The 24,273-nt window shown below is 41.8% G+C and overlaps 1 protein-coding gene across 2 annotated transcripts in view; it reads right to left on the reverse strand.

The window, feature by feature from the left end:
* The window catches only part of RGL1 (ral guanine nucleotide dissociation stimulator like 1), a 261,146-nt gene that overhangs the window by 37,945 nt on the left and 198,928 nt on the right, over window positions 1-24,273 (reverse strand). For both annotated transcript variants that reach the window (XM_041755483.1, XM_041755490.1), the window contains 4 exons: window positions 10,193-10,377; window positions 6,298-6,422; window positions 4,702-4,917; window positions 1,109-1,212 (listed from right to left, as the gene is read on the reverse strand). In XM_041755483.1, coding sequence (XP_041611417.1) covers window positions 1,109-1,212; window positions 4,702-4,917; window positions 6,298-6,422; window positions 10,193-10,377 — 630 coding nt within the window. The remainder of the gene's footprint in view (window positions 1-1,108; window positions 1,213-4,701; window positions 4,918-6,297; window positions 6,423-10,192; window positions 10,378-24,273) is intronic.

Below are 24,273 nucleotides of genomic sequence, written 5' to 3' on the forward strand. Positions count from 1 at the left end.
GGCACTCATTTTTCAGCATAAATTTATGAAATTCTGGTGTACCAATCGGGGTCTCTTGGAGGTTTGGACCCTGTTAGTCCCTTAGGGTTTTAATCAGCTCTGAGTGGACTGATGAAACTGAATGCCTAGACCTTCCACTCCTAAGGCCCGAAGCCACCAATTCCACAAGGGCAGGCCTGCCTGGGGAGCCAGCTGGCTCCTCTCCTGGCTAAAAGTGATTACACTGCATATACTATAGACTGTAAAGTTTACACATTCTTCCCTGATACAGCTTGACTTCTTGATTAGTTCAAACCCAGGTAGACCTGTTGAATGTAACTGGCCTAGTTTGCAGCCATGACACATTCCCCAGCTTCTAAATCTGTACTGATAGGGAATCAGAGCTGCCTCCTCATTCACCTTTCCCTCCTCTGCTAAAAGTTCTCTGGTCTACAAGGGAAGCTCTGGAAATTGGGGAACGAAGATAGTAAAATCATGAGGACATGAAATTGTTAATTGTTCCAAAGGTTCCACCAAGATATAGGACAAACGATATAAAATGAAAATAATATTAAAAAATAAAAAATGAAAAACAAAATGTGGCCAGTTAATAACTTTAGTCAGGTACGTGGAAGGGACACTTGAGGGTTTTTAATATCACTAAGAATAGCTTTTAGCATGCTGAAACAGAAGCAAACTAAATAGATTCTCACTGAACAGCAAGTACTAACATCACATCTACACACATGATCCCTCACATCTTGGAACAGCTTAGGGCTTTGAAAGGCGGCTGACAAATAATTGAAGTAACAGCAAATTGCAATAACTTTATCATGCCACAAACTTACCCCTCGGAATCTAGATCATAAGCACATCTTTAAAATCATCCTCAAAGCCTATAACCTTGGCTTTGGCACACTTTGCCCATGAGTCTGACTCCTGTGGCAGCCCCACCTAAAAACTTATTAATGATTACGTGTAAAGTGCACCCTGCCTGGGACACACAGAGCCTTTCAAATATGTTTCTCTAGTTACATAATATGAGCTTTGAAGGCGAGGACCCATACCATTTATACACCGACTGGTCGCCCCAGCCAAAGAAAGCAGAGCAGGACACTTGGGAACTTACTTCGGGACGGCAGCCCACGTCTTTTTTAACCTATAGATGGAATTGGACTGTAGTGCAGAAATGATGGCCCTCAAGGAGGAAAAATTCTTCAGGATTCTACATTCCTGTATGGAAAGTGATTAAAACATAAAAGGCCTTTAAATATCAATAATACAGTGAGTTGGTGGTTTCCTGTTTTAGAGGTATCACAGCTGCTATGAATTCTTACCACTAAATAGGCAGCTGTATAAATACTGAACATCAAAAAGTGGCTCCTTACTCCCACCCCAGTCACCGAAACACTTTATAGGTTTTGGCACCGTATGCTTGTTTTTCTCCCTTTAATATATTTTTTGCGTTGTTGTTACAGTTTTATGGTTTCCAGCTTTCCTAGTAAAAACACGAATGGAGGTGAGTCTGCAGTGCTGTGCTACGGAAATAAGCTTTCTTCACACAGATGCCCTAAAAACACACATGACAGTTCACTATATCCTTTAGACCCACAAAAGGAGCCAGGCAGCAGCCATTGTGAGGTCAGATGGTATCGAACATCTCATGGCCATCCCTTGCCCAGAGAGGTGTATATAACTTGGCAATAAAAATTCACCGCAAGATGAACTTTGGCTTTTATGTTCTTAGCCAAGAGGGAATATTTTTATACACATTCATTTGGTTTCAAATTGGCCTGTGCCACAATCATAAACATTCAGAAACACCTTGGTACTTTGGTGTTTCCAAAATAACTTGGGCTTTTAAAATAAAATTCGCGTTGGCAGCACTTGAAAACAAAATAGAAAGAACAGGAAACATTCTGGATGTCATTTTCTGGGTAAGGAGAAAGGCTCTCTGATCCTGAAATTGAAGCTACCGCACGGAGTCTGCAGCCTCAGCAGCCAGTGACCCTGGAGTCAATGTCCTGCTGAATGAATGGCAGGGACAGCAAAACAGTAAGGGAGAGAGCCCCATTCTTGGCAACATGGGGAGACTGGGCTATGCCTTATGTCAAAGGAGATGTTTCAATATACAGGCATTTGAGAGTGTAATATATCCGCTGTTTCCCATTGAGTACACTATGTGAGCACGGGCTTAGCTTTGTGCAGAACATCTAAAGCAAGAGACCCCGGGGTGGTTGGGCATAAATGCACATTGCTTAGAAGGTCATTTCATGAAGTCATGCTAATCCTGAATAGGAAGGAAAAACAGCATTCTCTAACTTAGCTTGCCAAAAATCTGGCTACTTAAAACTATGCCAAACAAACAAACAAACAAACCTCCAAACATTTTCTTCTTAGAGTCAATGCCAAAGTATTTTACAAAAGTCATGCCCACTCTCTTTAAATGCCTCAATGCCCTCCCCTTATTTGAAAAGAAAGAGCGAGTGGGCGAGGGAGCACTCTGAAACATGGTCAGTCTGGAAACCCAAGCCCACGAGAGCATGGTTCAACAAAGGTTCAGAATTCAAAAGTCATGTTCCAAATATCAAGAAACTTGCAATAAATAAAAGATACTTCATACAAATTGTAATAGACATATGGAACACATTACTCAGAAAGAGGCTTCAGTTAAGGGTTTAAAGGAGCACAAGAGACATTTGGCCGCATTTCTAGAAAGGGAGGTATCTTCCAGGAGATGCACAAGCAAAATAAAAACATAGCAAGGACAGTCCAAGAAAATACGATCACATTAGGTCACAGATATTTTCTGTGTGTAAATTATTATCATTTTTCAAATATCCTCTTGGTAGAAATTAACTGTGATTAATGCAGGAAAAGTAAAATAAATCTTGGCAGGAAACCACCTATGAGTTTCATTATTAAATTACTCCACATAATTTCAAGGGACACAAAATGCTCAATATTAGGAAATTACATCGCCAAGAGCAAGGACCCCTGGCTTTTAAACACGTGCTATGGATCTTGGAATATTCCCCAAATTGTTCAACTTGTATTTCTTATTATCACATAAATGCACAATTTATATTTAATTTAGACCAAAAGTCATTGTTTGGGTCACACTATCAAACATACAGATGTTGTATTCTTGCTATAGATCTTCTAAGCAGTTGAATGGATTAAAGGATATATAGCATCTGTGGCAAAAAAAAAAAAAAAAATTTCCTATCATTTTAAGAAGACAGAAATTCCATGCTCTGTTCCACCACTCTATCTATAGAACTTTTTTTGTAGCTCTTTAGAAATAAGCTCAACTCAGAAGAGGAGAAATTTAAGTCATAAGATATTTTTTTCCTCCTTTTTTTATATACTAAAACATCTGTGGTAATGGACCACCTAAAAACCCCAAATAAGGCAAATTCCCTGGTACAATTATGTTCTTGTTTTTTAATCAAAGACAACAAAAGAGAATGTTACAAAGAGAGAGAGAATGAATTCAGGCATTATGCCCTAAACATGAGGGCTTAATGAAAAAAAATATATATATGTTAGCATAGAAAGCAAAATGGGTTTTGGTTGAGGGTTGACCCATATAACCTAGAACATGGAATAATAAGATATTTATATAATACTTATTTTTCAAAGTTGTTGTTAATTACATAGCTTTTGGTGATGTAATTTCTTCTGCCTACCAAAAAACAAAACAAAACAAAAAAATCTTACCCAATCTTCAAATACCAAAAATTCTATCTAGATTCAAAGCTAAATCCAAATGTCTTCCTATTCATGAAGGCTTCTTTGATCTCCCCAGCCAGAAGTGATTTCTCCTTCGCTACAACTCTAGCTTATGTCATAGAGCCCCACTCTTCTTCTGCCTTGGTTATGATCATTCCAGTATTTCTTAGCTTCCTTGTTTGACCACAGGCTCCTGTAAGACCACATTAATTGAGCTTATCCTAATGATGTCACCAAGTACATAAAACTGTAGCTCACGTGCATTCAAGAGCTCATGAAATATCTGGTGGCCAAGAGACTGAATACTGTCCACCTTTTCTGGATCATGAAGATATTGACAAGCCAAGGTCATAGAGTATATAAGCAGCTGACCCAAGAGACTAGACTGACACTCACCAGAAATTCAGCCTTGGAATAAACTCTTTCCCTCCAACTTCAGATAGAAAGTCCTTTGGAAAGCCCCAGATCAATGTAAAATCTGTGCATCTCAGTCCTTTAGCAAAGAGATTCAGGATTCTGAGACAGCACCAGCTCTTTAAATCTGTAGAAGATACAACGCTTCTGGGTGCTGGAAGTGTGCATAGGTAGGTAATCATTCTGTGTGGAAGAGTCTATCTGACACTTAGACAATATATCAAGTTCAATTTACTGAATGTAGGCAGAATTGACACTCAGTTTGTGAATATAAGGGGAAAAGCAGATGCTGTGCTGGAGACACAGCAGTGTGCAGGCCTGTAAGCAGAAAGAAGAAGCATGCAAGGGACCAATTTTCTTTAAAGAGGAAAAAGAAGCCCCTAAGTTAAGAGAGGCATTTTTTTTTCTTACTTTGGAGGAACAACAATAAGAGCAACAAAAAACCCAATGGTTGTTCACATATGATTATTTGATTGCCTTGCCACCCAATGCATAGACCCATTTAAACAGAGAGATGGAGTAGTCTCTACTATCTAGTATAAAAACAACGAATATTTTTAAAAAGACAATTACGTGGGCAATGTTGATCCACTTCTCGATGACTTTGGCTCTCTGCTGAGTTTTGAGTTCTTTGCCCCCCAGGATGGTGCTGACAACACACTTGGTGAGCGTGTTAAACTGAGAGATGGTAGCACGGATTGTAGGAGCCAAATGTTTGTTCTCCTTCTTATCCCTTCGAGACCAAATGCAGCCCAGGCAGTGGTGAGGCACTACTTTCTTGAATAGTTGCTAGAACAAAAGAGAAACTGACTTTAAGGACCACATAGACATTTCATACAGTAAAGCATGTCATCTGGCTCATCTGTGAATTGATATTTTGTAAATGCACAAACAACCCTTTTCTACTTGACTTGCCTCAACCGTGTCTACTTCAATGGACAGGAGTAAATAATTAATATATTAACTGGTCAGAAAAGCCCACATGTTCCTTCTAAATCTGCTGGACTGAACAAATGGAACACAATGGCCAAAAGACAATTTTAAATGACTGACAACATTTTGACTTATATCTCGAAAAACAGGTACAAATCTATAGTAGTGGTTCATATTCATGGTGCATTCTGGGCACTCATGATCATGAACTGTGTACGATGCGTATGGATGCCCAATGACCACCTGACAAGTGACCCAAAGAAGTACAGTGCATGTGACATCGTCATCAATGTTGCTATTTTACATGATTTTAAATGAAAAAAATTAGCATATAAAGGGAAAACCCATTCAACGTCACAGAGTAAAAGGAAGAAAGGAATTTATAGCCTGTCTTTGCCTAAAAGTCATCCAATGAAGTTTCCTATCTTTCTTTTATGCTGTCAGTTGTGGAACAAAAACAAAGGCAAATTCGTTGGCCAAATCTGATTCTCATCTGTATGACAACTCAATACAAGACATGTAAGGGTTTGTATGGAAGAGAGAACACCAGGATTTACTTTATGTAGACTCTCTGATTTGCTTCTGATAGTTTGTGTGCTCACTAGATGGAAACTCTTGTCACTCTCTCTTCTGTTTTCTTCAAAAGCGGTAAGTGAAGAAGAGCTAAAAGCATCAGGATGATCTATAATGGCCCTCTTTTCTTTAACTGGTGTTTACCAGCTACCATTGCACTATGACATGTGACTAATCAAATTTGTATGGCTAACAAACATATTCAAACTTTAAAAGCATGGGAGCACACGTAGGAATGAACTGGCAGATAGAGTCACGTGTGGATTCAGTGACCTTATTTTATCCTAATTTATACTTTGACCGCTTTACAATCCTCCAAATAAACAGTTCAGATCTTGAAATATTTATGAGTCTAGAGGGAGAGAAAAACCCACGGAACAGGGTCGATTTTGTTTCACGAGAATTAGAATTCTTACTTCCCTCCGTGTATCGAGTGCCAAGTAAAAAAGCACCTTCCCCCAGAATTGCAAGGAGAGCTTAGGCCTGAATTATTCAGATGATTGATTCAAGTCACATCTTCTCTCTGCATTTACAGGCACAGCCTCTCTCAAGGATTAGAAAAGACTTAAATCACATTACCCCACTGCCCTCCCCAGGCCACCGGTATGGTCAGTCCCCACATTTTAAGTAGAAGCACATCTCAGGCACAGAAAGAATACATACTGCGTCCATATAGGTCAGCTGCTCCGCCACGAGATCTTCTGGGAAGCACGTGAATTCTGCAGGCCCTCCACCTTCCAGTTCCTCTTCCTCTTCCAGGCTGAAGAAGATGGTGTTGGGAAACCCATCTGCTCACAGAAGGGGGAAAAAAAAAAAAAGAGTACTTTGGTGCCAGTGTTTATGACCTTGTTAGTAGAGTCAAAATGAACTTCTTTTACTGAGAAAGAAGATGGCGAATCCTTCTAAAAACCCATGGGAAGAAATGATTAGCACAATTAATCTGAGGGAAATGGAGCTCTGCTTCATCTCTGTTTGGAGATTCTTTATTAAGTTCAGAGGACTCATGTTACCCTTTGATAAACCAGATTCTTAGGCCAGGGACAGAGATGGATTAGGCAAAGTCAGGCTACATTCTGGGGGTTTCTCTCATCTTGGGCTCCCCTCCTACCTCTGCTTGGTGTAAAGACAAGCCACTTCCTAAGCCCCAATGATGCAATTTTTAATGACTGGCCATTTATAACCAGAAACCTGGAAGGAATGGGAATGAAACCAGGCCAGGCTTTGGGGAAGTAGAATGCACCCTCTGGGTGTCAGGAGTGCCGATGAAGTCCTCAGAATTCTAAGAAAGTCCTTGGAATTCTCAAGATGTTTGGGGCAGCTTTCAGTTTCCCACCTCAAGTTAAGTATGGGTGAAGCAGAAGAGCCTGAAGCTAAATTCACCTGAGCCTTATTATAGATAAGCTCCTCCATTAGCAAATCACACAGGGCAGAGACTGAAGAAGTGAGAAAAAAAGATCACTTTAATAACCATCTGGATTTCAACCCAAAAGCTGAAGGACTCAGCACACGAAACAGGAACTCCAGACTCCATTCTGAAAGATGGTAGAATGGATGAAATTGCATTTGCACCCCAGCCTTCCTCCCCTGGAACCTTTCCTGATTCTTGGGGTTCCATCCTCATCCCCCAACCTCATCCCCTTCACACTCCCTGCTCTGTCAAATCTGTTCTCAAAAACAAACAAACAAACAAACAAACAAACAAACAAAACCCCCAACATGTAGTTGCATTCAGTTACATCTTAGTGGAAACTTAAATCAGTGTTGTTACTACAGAATGTTTACATTTTAAGCTTTTTCTTTGTAAAAACTTTTATGCATCTTGGGTCAAGTTGGGGTGGTCTTTTCTTAGTTTTCCAGGGGAGAGGGGTGCGGAGAGTGGACCCTATGTCACTCCCCCTATCACAGCACCACGTGGGTACATGCCAACTCCAGTGTGGGGCATGTGGTTAAGGACGGCCCCCGACACAGCCCCCCCATCCCCACCCACATGGCAAGCTGAAGGTACTGATGCCAATGGGCTTGGGTTATGACTGCAGAAGGCAGGAAGGAAACACTGTCCACCTCCGGAGTCTGAAACACAAACCAGCGTGAGCTAGAACCCTATGACTTCACCACTCTGCCTTCACACAGCTCTGAGGGTACTCTCCAATTCAATGGAGGAATGAGAAATTTAAAATCCCAAACAAAAGTTCAGAATGGGCGTCCCATCCCTCTTGCTAGCTACTATACCAATGTATCCCAGTGGCTCTGGAATGCAGAAGGTGACCTACTTCAGCCACAGAGGAAGTGTGGTAAGTTTGGATCCTCTCTTTCACTCAACACACACTCACAGCGACCCATATGTGCCTTGGATGTTGCTGTGGGTGAAGATGACGTGGTCCTTTCTCTCTGGGGCCGAAGCCAGCCATGCCTTCGCTGTTTCTGCTTTTGGCTCTCTTCCAGAAGTAAGAAAGTAAAAAACTCAGAAGCGAAATTTTACTGTTGGAAAACAATGTAGGAGAACTTTTGCTTTTGCCAGCACGAAATTGGGCAAGATACACCCAGGTGAACCAAGCTCCTAAAAACTCCTTTTCCATAACGACCATAACTCTGTTCTTAATAAACAGAGAGCTTAGAGCTTTCTTGATTAAAATTTTCCAAACTCAGAAAAAATTCATTTTCGAGCCTGGCCTAAAAGCCTTTCCAAAGTCAGGCAATCTCCCTCTCCCCAGCCTCGGCCTGCCAAATGAGCTCTGCCTTCCAGTCGCTGGGTCGGAAACAATGAACGACTGGTCCCACCGGTTCCCCAATTAGGCCGGGAGCCAGGGGCAGCCCCAGTGGGGAGAGCTGGGCTCTCACACAGCATTTTCCACTCCGGCTCAAAGACAGGCGGGGAGGCCCTGAAGGGAGTGCAGGTCCCGCAGCTGGAGGAGTGGCCCTGGGATTCCAGCATTCCCGGCAGCTGAAGTCATCTGAGATATACAGTACTTGGCAGTCGGCTTCTCGTGATGCGATTGCATTTCCCCCCTGCTCTGATCCCCCAAACGTAAAACAATTCCACAGGTACTGTCTGGAATGCAGGCTTATTTTCTTTGGCACTGATGCAGCCTCTCTTATCGATGGCGAGGAACCACTTCCTTTCCCTCACTGAGGAAATCAGGCATCACTTCAGGGAAAGGCCTGTCAAAAGCTCCAAGTGGGTCAGCCACCATGGCAACCATCATCCAGAAGGCCAGCGAGGGGATGGAGCGGCAGGCTGAAAGCCTGTCCTAACCTCTCTCGGGCTTTTTTCAAAGATAATTCCACGTGGCCCACGACCTGTAGTGATAGCCCTTCCTTTGGCCTTGAAAACAGGCAGTCTGTTCCTCCAATAGGAAAAAACAGCCACAGAAACTTCCTCTGATGAGGCCGTCAGCCATGCTCAATGGCAGTGATGTCTTCTTGCTTGACAAACACCTTTTCAGGGCTTTTTGAGCTTTTCTGAGGGCAGGGGCACAACTGGATTTAATTCTTTGCCTGCTGAACAGGGGTGGTCGTGATGGGTTTCCATTAATTAGAGGAGCCAGGAGACAGATAATAAAAAGCAAAGTCGAGTTCAGCATGGGACATGTTGGCAAGAGAAAGCAAAAGATCCTCTTTATGGTATTAGAAGAAACCCCAGGAAATCACTTCGATTCTCAGAGCCAGTTTCCTCTTCTATGAAATGAGAGCATCAGACTAGGTGGTCCTGAAAATCTTCTTGGCTCTAAAAGTCTGAGGCTCTGTAATTAGCACTTTGATAAACTTCAGAATTTTTACCCACCACCAGTCCCCCCAGCAGTCTGTCTCTCTGAGACAAACCGAAGTCATTCATCAAGTATAGAAAGAACATTCTAGTGGCTCAGTCGGTTAAGCTTCTGACTCTTGGTATTGGCTTAGGTGGTGATCTCAGGGTTTGAAATCGAGCCCCACATTGGGCTCTGCACTCAGTGAGGAGTCTGCTTGAGAGTTTCTTTCCCTCTCCTCCTCCAACATCCTCTCTCTTTTAAAGAGAAATTTTTAAAAATGTTTTATTTATAAATAAATAAATCTTTTTTTAAATTTTTATTTATTTATGATAGTCACAGAGAGATAGAGAGAGGCAGAGACACAGGCAGAGGGAGAAGCAGGCTCCATGCACCGGGAGCCCGACGTGGGATTCGATCCCGGGTCTCCAGGATCGCGCCCTGGGCCAAAGGCAGGCGCCAAACCACTGCGCCACCCAGGGATCCCTAAATCTTTTATTTTTTAAAAAAGATTTTATTTATTTATTCATGAGAGACACACAGAGAGGCAGAGACATAGGCAGAGGGAGAAGCAGGCTCTCCGGGGAGCCCAATGTGGGACTCCATCCCAGGACCCTAGGATCACGACCTGAGCCAAAGGCAGACACTCGGCCTGAGCCGAGCTCAGGTGCTACTGAGCCACCCAGGTGCCCCAGTAAATACATCTTTTAAAAAATAAATCTTAAGAAAAAAAAAACATAGGGAAAACATATCTTCAACATGGAATTTACAGAATCAGAATCAAGCTTGTTTTTGGAACTTAAGCAAGTACTCACTGTCAGTTTCCACTTCTTGCTTGTGAAACTGCTCAAGTAGATTTTGTGCTCTTCTCTCTGGATCAGAGCCTGGCATCATCCGTTTGAGATAATCCAGCAGTTTCTGTAAGCAAGGGAAGTGAGGGGGCTCTCGGAAGTCCTCTGCGCACTGGTCAAGCCAGGCCCTCAGGATGGAGGCGATGGCACTGAGGAAGAGAAAGGGAGAGTTTCTGCACCAACTGGCTCTGGAGACTCAGAAAAAGCCCTGGACAGCATAGTCCTCACCCAGGAATACCCCCTGAGACTTGGGGTCAACAGAGAATTCATCAAAAGTTCCTGGAAATGTCAATGAGGTGAAAGCACTTGAAAACAAGCTGGTTACATTTTATGGTTTTAAGCGGTGGTTGTAGAGCAACAGGGAGACATGTAAGTTCCAAAAAAGAAAAAGGACCATAAACTTTGGAAAAACCTGCACAGGGAAGGGGGGGAAAAAAAGACACTTGGAAGATTTAGTGAGTCCTGAAGCAACTTCAAAGCAATCTGTGCACAAGTGAGATTATGTGTTTCCAATTCTGGATTTACTCAAGTCAGAGACCACAAAGTCAACCGACTCACACTGTAGGAAGTCACTGACAGAAGGCCGGAGATTTGTCTCATGATGGGAAGTGCCTCCGTTTGGAAAAACAAAAGGCATTAATTTAAATTTACAAAGATTCCCGGGGTTTCAACCTAAGTACCAAAAAACGTCCTCCCCAAATTAACCTTTTGCTTCTGAAATAACAAGAGGAGAATATGTGGGGAAAACAGTACCTATCAGAGAGGCGGGCCTTTGAAAGGTAAGGGAAAAAACACGGAGATGCAAAGCCACTGTGAAGGTGATTTCCTCCACTGGCTCAGCAGAGTCTGTGCTGGGTGAGACAAGGGCCAGGGCACAAGGAGACAGGACAATCATGTATGCGCAGCTTCCCCCAACCATGCTACTAACAACACAGTTGTGCTGTCTTTGGACCACAAGGTGATATTATCCACTGATGTGGACCTGAAGAACGGGCTTTCACAGGTCTAAATTCCACAATCCCAGTTTCCTACCATGGAGCCACACTACAATCCAGGCATATATGTACAACTAAAACCAATTCAACACTTCACTTCTGGAAGTAAAGTGCAAACAGAAGAAAGATAAATTTACTGTTTTCACAGCTATGGATATCGTTGCTTTACTAATGAGGACATGAAGGTATCTGGAACTATAATATTCACACGTGCACACTGGAAGTAGGTGATGTAAAATCATCAAGTAAATGTTGAAATTTAAAACCACAGAAATCATTAAAATATGCTCTTACTCTTTAGTCCATATTAAATAAAAAGCCAAACAAAATTTTCATTCCCTTCCAAAAAGTTTGAAGAAATTAATATGTGCTCTGGGATTAGATAAAAACCTAAATAAAATGAAATTAATGGGCTTCTAGTCAGTGGGCCTTTGATCCTTGGTTTGCCTGTTGTATCATCTGGTATGTATCAATGCTTGTGTCCCTCCCCGCCATTCTTAGGTTGAAACCCTCATCCCACTCCCCCAAATTGATGGACTTCTACTTTTTGGGAACCCACACAAATCATTCATTATTTCTCTTTTCTTCTCAAAAAACAGATATCATGAATCAAAGAAGAAAATGAAGTGGCATTCGAATACCTCATTTTTATAAGGAAACAGGACTTTTCCTATGAATAATTTCTCTTCTTCTGGCCAAGCACTGTGCCCAGAACTGAGGTAGGCACACAGGTGGGTTAATAGCCTGAACCCAGGAAAACCTGACATCTGCATAAATCAGATCGATTCTTACATACATTTTTGTACTTCTCAAAAGAAGAGTGAATTGATTTAATGAGTGTAACTACTCATTTAAGAGTTAATATTTCAATGAGATGATACTCCTCCAATGATACTGATGGAAAAATAGACATGGAGGGATGGTAATGCACATTAACCAATAAAAGTAAAAAGGATCATCCACCTAATAACAAGACCAGCAACACAATGACCCTAATGACTCCTTGGTTTCGTAACTTAAAAGAAAATGCAAGTAGAAATCTAGAATCACAGTTAAAAGACAGATAGTAAAAGATATTAATATATCATTGCCTGCTTGGCCTCTCATAATTGTCAGTTTTAAAATTATAATACCGATTATTTATTGCAAAAGAGTAAATATTACAAATGTATATAAACTAAAACAGCAAAATACCTACAATCCCTTTCATTCTAATCCGATTTCCATGACTACCTATTAACAGTTTGGAGTATATCCTTCTAGACTTTTCAATGGATATGTATATATACTTAAATATATACTATGTATACATAAGCCAATATGGTTTTCCCCAATGAATAGTGTGAAACAGACACCTCTTCATTCACTACCTTGAGATCTACCTTACTGTTTCCCAGAGTTACATATTCTATTCCACTGCACGAACATAGCATAATTAACGTAAGCACTCTTCTACTAGTGTGCAAATATTCAAGTTATTTTCATGTTCTTACAACCGCAAACAACTACAAAATGTGTATCCTCATTCAAATCTCTGGGTATTTATGGGCTTCTATACGACACATTATTTAGAGTTTACTGTCACAGAAAGTTGCGGCCTTGGAGGTCTAGGGGAGTTCTGAAGAGAGACTTGAGTCCAGATTGAATGCAGACTTGAGTCCATTTTGTCCTCCTCAGTCTGATATTTTTAACTAGCTCTGGTAATCTATTCATTCTACCCTTTGTCACAGTGCCCTTCCCACAGCTTAGCCTAAGAGGACTTTTGAAAGCTCACTACAAACCCAGACACTGACTTGGCTAGAAAAAGCATTTTCACAGAAAAGAGGAATGAAAGGGGGCGGAGAGGAAGAAGGAAGGGAAGAAGGAAAGAAACACACAAACAGCCTAATACAACACGAGGCAGACCCCTGCCCTCCTATCAGCAGGGTGGTTATCAGCATGCCAGGAAGGGAGGTTTTCTGGAAAGGCCTGGACACGTGCCCAAAGCTCACAGTAGCTTTATGTTTACCAGTCCTGGGAAGAAACTTCCTGTTCTTGATAGACTATAAAGCAGATAAAATGTGAAACATTTAAGATTTCAAAAAAGAAAGCAACATCACAAAAGCATGGCAGCCACCGGGATTGCTGGCCAATGCCTTTTCCATCCTACCTTTCATGGCTCCATTCCTAAGATCTAATTCCATACCAACCAGAGCTAGTTGTTTAGGAGAATGTTTAGAAGAACATCCATACTGAAGGGAAACCTGGTTTAAAATCACAAACTTACCAGAAAGGTGTGACTGTTAAGCTGGGGAAGCCACTTGGCTCTGGGATTCCCATCCCAGCTGTCCTGCCTATGAACAAAGGGAGTTGGCCAGGTCACTCAACTCCACTGGCTCCTACCAAGAGAAGATGTAGAAATACCTGCCTGCATCTCTCTGACGCTGTCCAGTGCCTTCACACAACAGAATGGCAATAAGGACATTTCAAGGTACCTAAAGAGAAACCTAACTGTTGGCAATCTTAAAACTACTTGCCATAAGTCACAGAAGGGACTGAAATAGGTGAAAGGGCTCCATGAAAATCAATCCGCACTCATGGAAATCACTCAGAGACTCCTCTACCTACACAACAGAAAGGATGACATGGAATCCAAACCGTGGCACAACACGTGTGGCTCTGGACCTGCTGTAGGAAGACAGTCATTGTGAACAGATCCTGCACACGCACACCCCACCTAAGGCATCCTCCTTGGGACAGATCAATTCAGGGGCGTCAGACTCTATGCAAACTGCAAGACATGCTTCTTGAACGACCTGTGAAGATCGAAGAAGTACTTTCCGAGACCAAGGGGAAAGACTATGATTGTGACATAATTGAAACTCAGCAAGGAGGAAAAGCAGTACATGACTTCCTTTTCCAGGGTGATCTTCTATGCGCTACAGAGCAAAACCCCTCAGTCCCAAGTAAGCATGCTGGGTAGGAGGAGAGGGGGGGGGGGGCAGGGTGGCAGGGGCAGGAGCCCAAATTGACAGCCAAGGGGACAAGCAGGATTGCTCTTTCCACCTCAGGCATTCCTGGCAACTCCTTCCAACTGACCACAACGGTCCGTAAGGGACAGGAAGCCATGCTCAGACGTCAATGTGTGCAACTGACGGACACAGCTTCTGAGGTTTTTACTTCTAAGGAAATAGACCCATGGGGAGAATGAATTCACTAATTACACTAACACCATTTGAGTGCCCTTGGTTGTCTGTAGTCACAAAAACTACGGGGATCCCTGGGTAGCGCAGCGGTTTGGCACCTGCCTTTGGCCCAGGGCATGATCCTAGGAGACCCGGGATCGAATCCCACGTCAGGCTCCCGGTGCATGGAGCCTGCTTCTCCCTCTGCCTGTGTCTCTGCCTCTCTCTCTCTCTCTGTGACTATCATAAATAAATAAAAATTAAAACAAAATAAAAAAAAATACCTACGTATGTGACTAATGTCACAACAGGGATCCCGAGAAGGACTTAGGAAATGATGCACAGTCGAGATCTTAGGCGTAGGGAAGAGTTAGTGGGGAGAGGACTCTGGGGCAAGAGCATGAGCAGAGATCCTGAGGTGAGAGAGGGCAAGACACTTTGAAGGGATGTACAGGAGACGTGTTTAAAGAACAGGAAGACAGGGGAGGAATGCAGCACAGTGAGATTTGCTATACTCATCTGATTTCTTAGCCAAACAGAAATCACACTTAATAATACACCTGCTTGGAAAACACTAGACAGATGCCTTCACTGAGAGGTACAAGGAAACAGTACAGAACTGAGAGCCGCCGTGGGGAACTTCAGGTATGCAGCGCAAAGTAAGAGGACTGCCCCGAGGTGAGCATCTAGGCTGCCAATATGTTCAAACCACAGATTTTTAAATACATACAGGGATTTGAATGCATAGGTACTAAATCATATTAAAATCCCATTGGTAGTAAAATATTCAACAATTGGTAAAAGGCTTAATAAGACATTTTCAAAATATGAAGTCATCTCTCCCATGATGTGTAACCTCCAAGCCAAAAAATAGGATTATCATGACAGAAAGAATAACACTGTCCATTTAGAGCTCTTTTCTCTCCCCAGAAATCTGAGATACTAATTTAGTGTTACTTAATAAGGCATGGAACCATTTTGTCAAAAGCAGCAAAATGGTTTTTTTCTGTTAGGATAGTCTCCAAAAACTGGATCTTTTCCTACTATAGATAAAGAAAAGATAAGAAAATCTATGTGGAGGGTGGGCCTTTGAATCAATGCGGCAGGTGACACTGCACACCCCAAGGGTGGGAACAAACGCAGCTTGCTTTTCAAGAAAAGGAAGCCAAGTGACCTTACCATTGATTCTGAGCTAGACCTCTCTCCACCTTGTTCTCCTAGTCACAGAGTTTTCCTCTTCTGAGAAGCCTGTCTCTGAGACCCCTGGCAAGATGGTCTCTCTGACAGGAACAAACAAAAGAAGGTACGGAGAATTTGTTTCCTTTCTTTTTCCCCCCTGAAAAATCCTGGAAAAAATGGGAACATGACTATCTGGACTTGTCAAGGTCATCTCGCAATGCTCTCCTGTACAATTTCCATTGTGTATTTTGGTGCAGAGGCTGAGCAGGGATTAGAACTCTGGGAGGGAAAGTGAAAGAGGGATTAGGAGAGGTTCAGGGAAATAAATGCAAAGAGGGCCCAGGGTCAGAGCTAAGCAGCAGGCAAGTACAGGGCACAGAAGCCAGCGAGGGGCCAGGAGGCAGTTAAAGACAAAAATGTCCAAGGCCAGAACGAGGAGGAGGAGGAACAGGAGGAAAGGAAGATTGTGACAGAGGGGACACACAGAAATTCAGAGTAAATATGGGTGGGGAAGGGCCCAGAGTAGGAGATGAGCCCAAAACCAATTACCCAAAGTCGAGAGCATTTACACATCTGTCCCAAACTAGATGTGCAGGTCCCAGCATCTGGTGGCAAATTTACAGAAACTGAAGAGAATTATTGTGCATAGACCTAACCCCGTGTCACCAAACCTTACTCAGTGTGTCAGTGTCTGCACTCCATTAGAAAAGGAAAAAAACTAAGAGAGCTCTGAAACATCTGCTTTTTCATGAGCAGCACAGCCAATGTGGCTAAACAGTCTTTGGAGGGCCTAGCTGGGGCCCTGGGTCTGTGGCTCACTAGCTGCAAGCTAACCTCTTTATGCCTCAGCTTCCTCACCTATAAAATGGGTACAGTAATCAGTGCCCCCTCGTAGGATTATGAGGCCAAGAGATAATACATGCAAAGTATTTAAAATAGTTCCTAAGATATAGTGAGTGCTCAAAAAATACTAGCTATTTTTTATTATTTTAAAACAGAAGAATGGCCATCTATAAGACTAAGGACAAAAGGCAAAAGGAACTACACATAAGCATCATACTCTAGTTGATAAAGTTTCCCACAGGGTATGAGTTGACAACTCTGATATTGCCATACATGTACCCTGGAACTAAAACATAAAACAAGCCAGTGAACGTGTAGTAGATGGTAGAAGCCACTTTTCTCTACAAATAGGAATTTACAAATAGGCAACGGGAGCAGGCTAGAATGATCTATGTGATAATGGATTAGAATTTACAAATAGGCAACGAGAATTTACAAATAGGCAACGGGAACAGGCTAGAACGATTTATATGATAATGGATTAGAGTTGGAGACATTGGTAAGAACTCGTGTTTAACATAATATAGATGCAGATGGTTATACATAAATATTCCTAGATGTGTGTATTCACATAACTAGTGTAAACATAAATCTTATAGCCCTATTAGCTGAGAAGGCTAAAAAGTGAGTAGTAGTGAATAGAAATAGTGAGCAGTAGTGAGTACACCTAGCACCCAGATCCTGGTTTCTGATACCAGTCTGAAATGAAAAGAACCAGATCTCCTTGAAGAAGAGGAGATGGCCAGTGCCCAAAACTGGAATAATCTGAGTAACAAATAAACTAGCACTGTATTATAGCCCAAAGCAAAAAAAAAAAATTACCCACCAAGTCTATACTGAAAAAAATGATTAAATAAATTAATAAATAGGGGAAACAAATGTCCCAAGAAGTAGTTTTCCAAATATATTGATTAGATACTTTACCCTAACAGAGGGGGAGCATGACTCCTCACTCTTTAATTGGGGATTATGCACTGTGACTTCCTTCCAAACAATATGGTATGGGAAGATGTTTTCCATGGAGAAATCTGAAAACTACTACTACAGCTAGGTGGTCAAGGCCAACAACAGTCATACATCATGTTGATCATAGGTATCCTTGATACCATGTGAGAAGAGTGGCATTTTACCTCTCTAGTATTACTCTCAAAAACTTGTAGGTTCAGTCTAATTATGAGAAAAATATCAGTCTAGTAATGAGAAAAATTCCAATAGATGAGTTATCCTACAATATACCTGACCTCAAAACCATTAAGGTCACTGGAACACAGAAAAGTTCGAGAAACTCACAGCCAAGAAGAATGTAGGTCGATATGACAAACTAAATATAATATGGTATCCTCGATGGGATCCTGGAATAGGAAAAGGACATGAGGTGAAAAGTAGGGAGATCTGAATAAACTATGGACTTTGGTTAACAATGTGTCATACTGGTTCATTAATTATACCAAATATACTATAGTCACATAAAAGCAGTAGGGGAATCCGTGAGGGAGGTAAATGGGAACTCTCCTGTACTATCTGTTCAATTTTGACATAAATCTAAAACTTGTGAAAAGCAGCTTAATTTTACGAAGAAAAGCATGAACAGGAGGGTCTGACCTCCATTCTTATGAGAAATCATCTCATTTTTTATCACAGGGAAAGAAGAAGAGGCCACCGAGCATAGAGGGCAAGGCCTGGGTTTAGAGCTCAGCTTTCCTCTATTCCCCATGTGACCTTGGACATACTCCTTAACTTCTCTATGTCTCAGACCCTTTATCTGGAAGAGAGGAGTAATACCATAGAGTTATTATGGGAATAATAAAAGGATATCCAGTACTTAAGACAGGGACCATTCCTACCAAGCATCAATGCATTCTAGCTATTGCTATTAGAAAGGGATGCTGCCACTCTCACCAAAATTATTTCTCAAGGACCTCTGTAGCTCCATATTTTCTGATTCCTCACAGAGGCAGGCATTTTGAGGTTATAAATGGCCCTCTAATGAAAAAATTGCTGAGGCCTTCTACATTTTCCACCATTAGGATGGAGTAAGTTGGTAAGTTGGTAAGGACACGTGCGATAAGGCCCCAAGAAGAGGAAGCAGGCACTCAGATCGATGGGCCTGACTAATCTGATCTTCCTTCTTCTTTCCTCACATTCTGAAACCCATCTCCTTCCCCAGGAAACAAGCCTAACTTCTCCATTTCTAACAGCTGTCTGGGGACCTGGCTCGTGATGTCCATTCAGTAATAAGGCCAGGCAAAACAACATAGGGCAAAGTAAATAATCCCAAATTAAAAGATGCCAGGATGCTAACAAGCTAAAATAATGTCATGACAGTGATAATATACCTCAGCTCTTCATGTACTTCTGGCGGCAACTGGATTACTGTGACCTAGGCATATGTGGGCTGGGAAACCACCTGAGATCCCCATACTCTTCTGAAATGGCAGGTCCAAGAGTAAAATGGTGAGAAGCCCGGGTCCTGGACCTGAGTTCAAATACCAGAGCTTGCTTAACCAGCTGCTTGATGTTAGTCAAAGTATGTAACTTTTCTGGAGCTTTCATTTACATGCCTATAAAATGAGGAAAACATCTCACAGCAAATCTGTGATAGTAAAAGGAGACACAAAGCACTTAGCAGAAGGCCTCACACTAGTAAGCACTCCACAAATTGCAGACAGGGGCGGTGGCCAGGGTGGTGCTGGTGGTATCATCACTGGCATCATCTGCAAGGCTACAGGGTCAATCGAGTGACAGCGTCTCGTCGGGGATGCCTGTTTGCCGCTCCCTAACACTTCAAGAACCACATGAGATTCTTAGGGGACTAATTTTTCTTCCTTCTGAACCACTGATCATTGGCATTGTTTTACTCCTCCTTAATTTTTAGAAAACTGATTTCTGCTTGGCAATCTACTCTCTTCCCTTAAAGGCACAATTCTGATTCAAGATTCTGATGACTTTTAAGACTATAATTTCTACTTTTCTTTGTCTAGTATGGATGTTTTAAAAATACCTGGCTCTCTTGTGTAGCATGTTACTTCTCCATTTCTTCTTTCATTCTGCTTTTACTTTTTAAAAGTATTCCTTTCACATATAGCCTTTCATTCTTTTAAATTTCAAGTTTTAAAACTTATTTTTGCTCTGTTCTTTACCCTATTTATCTTTGCCCTATTTTTGTTGAAATAGCCAGATTAATTTCCACTGCTTTCTTAGGGTATTTGGGTTTGTTGGAATGAATATTGATTGCAAACTCTCTGGGAAGATTTTTTCAGTACTTTCCACTGTAAAGTTTCTCAGGCATTAAGGAATCATAGCCAGACTTCTTTAATCCACGTCCCTTTTCTTTAAAGTGGTTTCAATGTCTTGGATTTACTACTATTTGTATGATTCTTTACCGGTGACTCTAAAATCTAGTGCCACTATTTACAACTTCTGGGAAAAGATTACAAAAACAACATTCATATTGTCTGAATGTGCAGAGATGAAAGCAGAATGATTTCAACAGTTTAAAGCACTGCTGTGGTATAAAAGTTTGAGAAAACAAAACACAGCACTCCAGAAGGGAAGTGAAGAGAATCAATAAAAGAAAAGGAAACAGAACTATTTTGACATTACAATAGTCATTAATGGAAAGAAATTAAAAAGTGCCATTTCCTGAAGAGTCTTAAAGCTCTTCAAATAAAGTATATAAGGTAGATAGATATGATAGAGATAATAGATAGATAGATAGATAGATAGATAGATAGATAGATAGATAGAGATAGTATTCTAATTTCAGAGAATGCAGATTCATGGCATCAAGTTTCTGTACGGTTAATATCCCTTCTTTATATTCTCTTCACTTCTGAACTCAATGATTATAATAAATCTGCACTAGGGAAAGTTTCCTTTTCCATCTGGTTCTGATTTTATTATTCTAAACAGACAGCATTTTATCATGTAAAAGTGTCAGCAGGAAGGACGAAAAGGGCATAGGTAGAATGAATATGGGCAGAGATGTTTTCTCCTGTCACAGGAAGTGAGTTTCCTGATTTCCAAATAGTGGCAAGTCTAGGGATTGTAGAAATAAACCTGGTATGCCTTATTATATACAACAGCCTAGCGCTAACATCAGAAATCGCTATGTGGCAGATTCCAACATCTAGAAGCCTTGGAAGCTGAATTCCTCGCAACCGATGGAATTCTTGTTTTGGCTAGATGACTTTAAAGATCCCTGAATATTGCACAAAGCCTGAACCAGGAACACTCAGGGCTGGAATTACAAGTGGGAGTCACAGCACAATCTGATAGTTTTTGAAATTCATGAAGAACACTAGTCAGTTGTGGTCCAAGACACCAGAAACCAATCTTTCATCTCAACTGTTCCATCTGTACTTCCCCATTTTCTTTCTTCTAAGTTCTTTTATCCTCTGAAAGGTTGATTAGATCCATATTTAGAAATACAAGGAAGGCTGTTATCTTGGAATTTGGAACCCTATATGAAATGTTAGCCTTGCTTTATGCTTTACATTAAAAACTGAAAAACCAAACAAGAGTTGAGGATTTTTCTGTTCGAGGTTAAGCCCAGCAGTGATTCCCCACCCACACCACACCCTATCTGCAAAACTGAAGGCATCTGCCCTAAAACAGGATGTTTACTCCTTAAAAGTTACTGAATTCCTGCTGTCTGTTTCCCACCTGAAATCACAAGAAGACAGATTCACAGCAAAGGAGAACAATGGGCACTTTGCCCCCCTCTCTTCTCCTCATCTCTGTACTGAGAATCACAATGAGCAGCTGTGATGTCACGACTAATAACAGGAAAATCAAAGAAGATGTCTGCTTTGTTTTCCTGTTTTATCGAAACTGGTTGCACAGCCTCTCTGATCAAAGAAAAGCAGTCAAGGGTACCTCTCAAAAATTCAGTGTAATATTTGGGCCATATCTTGGTTTCTGATATTCACTTTCATTTTTTGAAAATATGAAGAGAAAACTAAAAAATTTTATCCCAGGGGTCATTATACATGAAAGGAACCCAGAGATCCTACATTCCAAGCACTCATTTATAAGGTCAAGAAACTGAAACTGAGAAGTGAAGTGACTGGGTCATCTGGCTGGGGAGTGACAGTGCCAATACCATCTCTGCCACCAAGTTAAGACAACAAAAATCCAGATGTTGCCAAATACCCCCAGGGGACAAAATCAGTGCATTGAGAACAGCCATAGAGCTCTATCTCCTACACATGCACCAGCCATCAGGAAGCCTTCGCTTGGTCGTGGACCCATGGCAGATGCCAGAGCTCTGGGCTGGTGGAGGAACTTTCAATAGGTCACATATGGAATGAAGAAGGTGCTACCCTGATTCCCTCTCAGAAAGATGGAGCAGTGACCCTAGCCAGCCTCAGAAATGATCAGGAGAAGGGTAACTGCAGAAAAAAAAGACAGCAGAACAGTAATGGTGAAATGGGATGAAACATACCAAAAGGGGAAATGGGGGGAGGGTGGGGAGGAAGCGGCAGGAAAGAAGGAAAACGCGAGGAAGAAAGAGGTCAGCTGAGAGAAGGGATTTTAGCATTCCAGTGTTCGTAGGACAGAATGGCCCATTATAAGATAAAGTGGTGTATTTTCATCAGGCATAGTTTTTTTTTAAAAGCCAAGTCAGTCTGAGGGAAAGGGTCAAGAACTTTCTACCAATCCATTGTGAGGCTTTAGGAAAGGACCATTGTCCCCGGATGATGGACCCCTCCGGGAGCTCTCTGTGAAGCTCTTTGTGAAGGACTCATATGCTTAAAACTGGAAAGCCCTTTAAAACAGCTTATCCTGGAGTTTCACCCACATCGCACTGCTCCTGGTGTACAATGAAGCTGAATAAAATTGTATAATAGGACTTTAAAATAATGAGCGTGATTCTTCACATCCAGGGTACAAACCAATTTCCTTTAACGTGCCACTTCCCAGAAACCTACTTAATCTCAAAACACCCCCTGGGAAACAGAAAAGCTCTGGATATTTTTCAGACTGTTACTCTCCTTGGCGAGTTCAGGTGGCTAGTTGAATGGTAGCTCCAGATGTAACTCAATCCCAAAATGTGTGGGGAACAATACACTTATTTCTGAATCTGGTCACAGGTGGAGGTTACATTTGACAAGCTGGCCACTCAATTCTCCTTTTGTATATGCTTAAAAGGACTCATGATGAAAGGGGTCTTTTCAAAAAAATTATTATTTCAGTAAGTTTTCACAGATCAACACAATTAACAACAAAACCTCTCTAATCCTATGAGTCTCAAACCTTAAAGTGCATGGGGATCACTCAAGGATCTTAACTGAAATGGCAGGTTCTAATCTAGGTCCAGACTCTGCATTTCTAACAAGCTCCCAGGTGGTGCCGATGCTACTGGCCCACGTACCTCACTCTAAGTAAGCAGGCCGCAAGTCTAATCCATCCCCTCACCTCACCTCTGTGATTATACTGTTTCCATCCTACAGAAACTTTGCAGGGCTGACCGCTACTGCTCTTGGAAGAATTAACCCCCTTCAGTATAGCTTCAGCTCTACAATTCCCCTCAACCTGGTACATATGCCATCATGAAGTGGCTATACCAAATCTGTGTTATTCCCAAAATGTCATACACTGCATTTCCCTGATTTGGTCCTACTGGTCCCCCTGCTTGGATGGCTCTACCACCAAAATCTTCACCCTCCTTCAGAGCCTACCTTAAATGACAACTCCTCCAAGAAGCCTCCCCAATTCCTCTAAGAATAAAAGTATTTGTTCCACTCACCACATCTTGCATTTGATATTCAAATATCTACACTGGTGTGTCTGATTTTCTGGAAGGTTATGGTCCATCCAATAAAATAATAAAACTACCTAACTCAGAACTTAAAAAGATACTCAATTTTCTAACCTTCACATCCTTGGCTTCTGAAGAAAGGATCCCATCAGCCAATTCTCTGAGGAGTTAAAATATTCCACAGGATTACCACCCAGACTTCTGGCCCCAAGATGAAAAATTAGTAATAGTACTTTCAAGCACGCTGGCATATATTCCATCTACTCAAGAACATCACTCCTATAATGGCCTGCACCCCTGCATCATGGATTTTTCTTCAGTGTCTCCGAGATTATTCTCATCAGATTAAACTATCACTCAGTTTTAAGAAACACATATAAAATGAAAAATTTTGCCCCAGATCGTTCTCCAGCCTATTTCTCTTCTCTTACAGGAAAACTCCTTCAAACTCGTCTTCTCTTGAAAAAAAAAAAAAAGATTTGATTTATTCGTTCATGAGAGACATGGAGAGAAGGCAGACATTAGCAGAGGGAGAAGCAGGCTCCCTGGACCCCAGGATCATGACCTGAGCCAAAGGTAGATGCTCAACCACTGAGACGCCGAGGTACCCCTGCCCCCAACTCCTGTCTTCTCTTAGCCCATACCTCCATCTACCAAAACTGCACTTGTCAAAGGGACCAAAGACCAACAGGTTGTAAAAGCAGTAGTCTCTTCCAGGTGCCTCTCACTTGATGTATGAGCAGTATTAGACATAGTTGGTCATGTCCCCCCAAAACTCCTTTTTCACTTGTCTTCTAGACACAACTACTTCTTTCTTCTCATTCCCCGCTAGCTCCTCTGTTCCAGTCTCCTCTTGCTGGACCTTCTATCTTCCTAATCTAAACAGTGGAAGAAACTAAGGCTCAGTCTTTGGATCTTCCTCTGCTCTATACCCTTTGTTCCCAGTAGGGCACGCCCAGTCCCATAGCTTTAAATACCATGTATAAAGTAAGGGTGCCCAGATTCATACCTCAGTCCAGACTTCTCCCTGAACTCTAGACTCACCTAATTGTCTCAAAATTAGTTTAAGATGAAATTATTGACACATGCTCCCCACCACAC

This window comes from Vulpes lagopus, chromosome 1 (assembly GCF_018345385.1).
Source record: "Vulpes lagopus strain Blue_001 chromosome 1, ASM1834538v1, whole genome shotgun sequence".
Lineage (NCBI taxonomy): Eukaryota > Metazoa > Chordata > Mammalia > Carnivora > Canidae > Vulpes > Vulpes lagopus.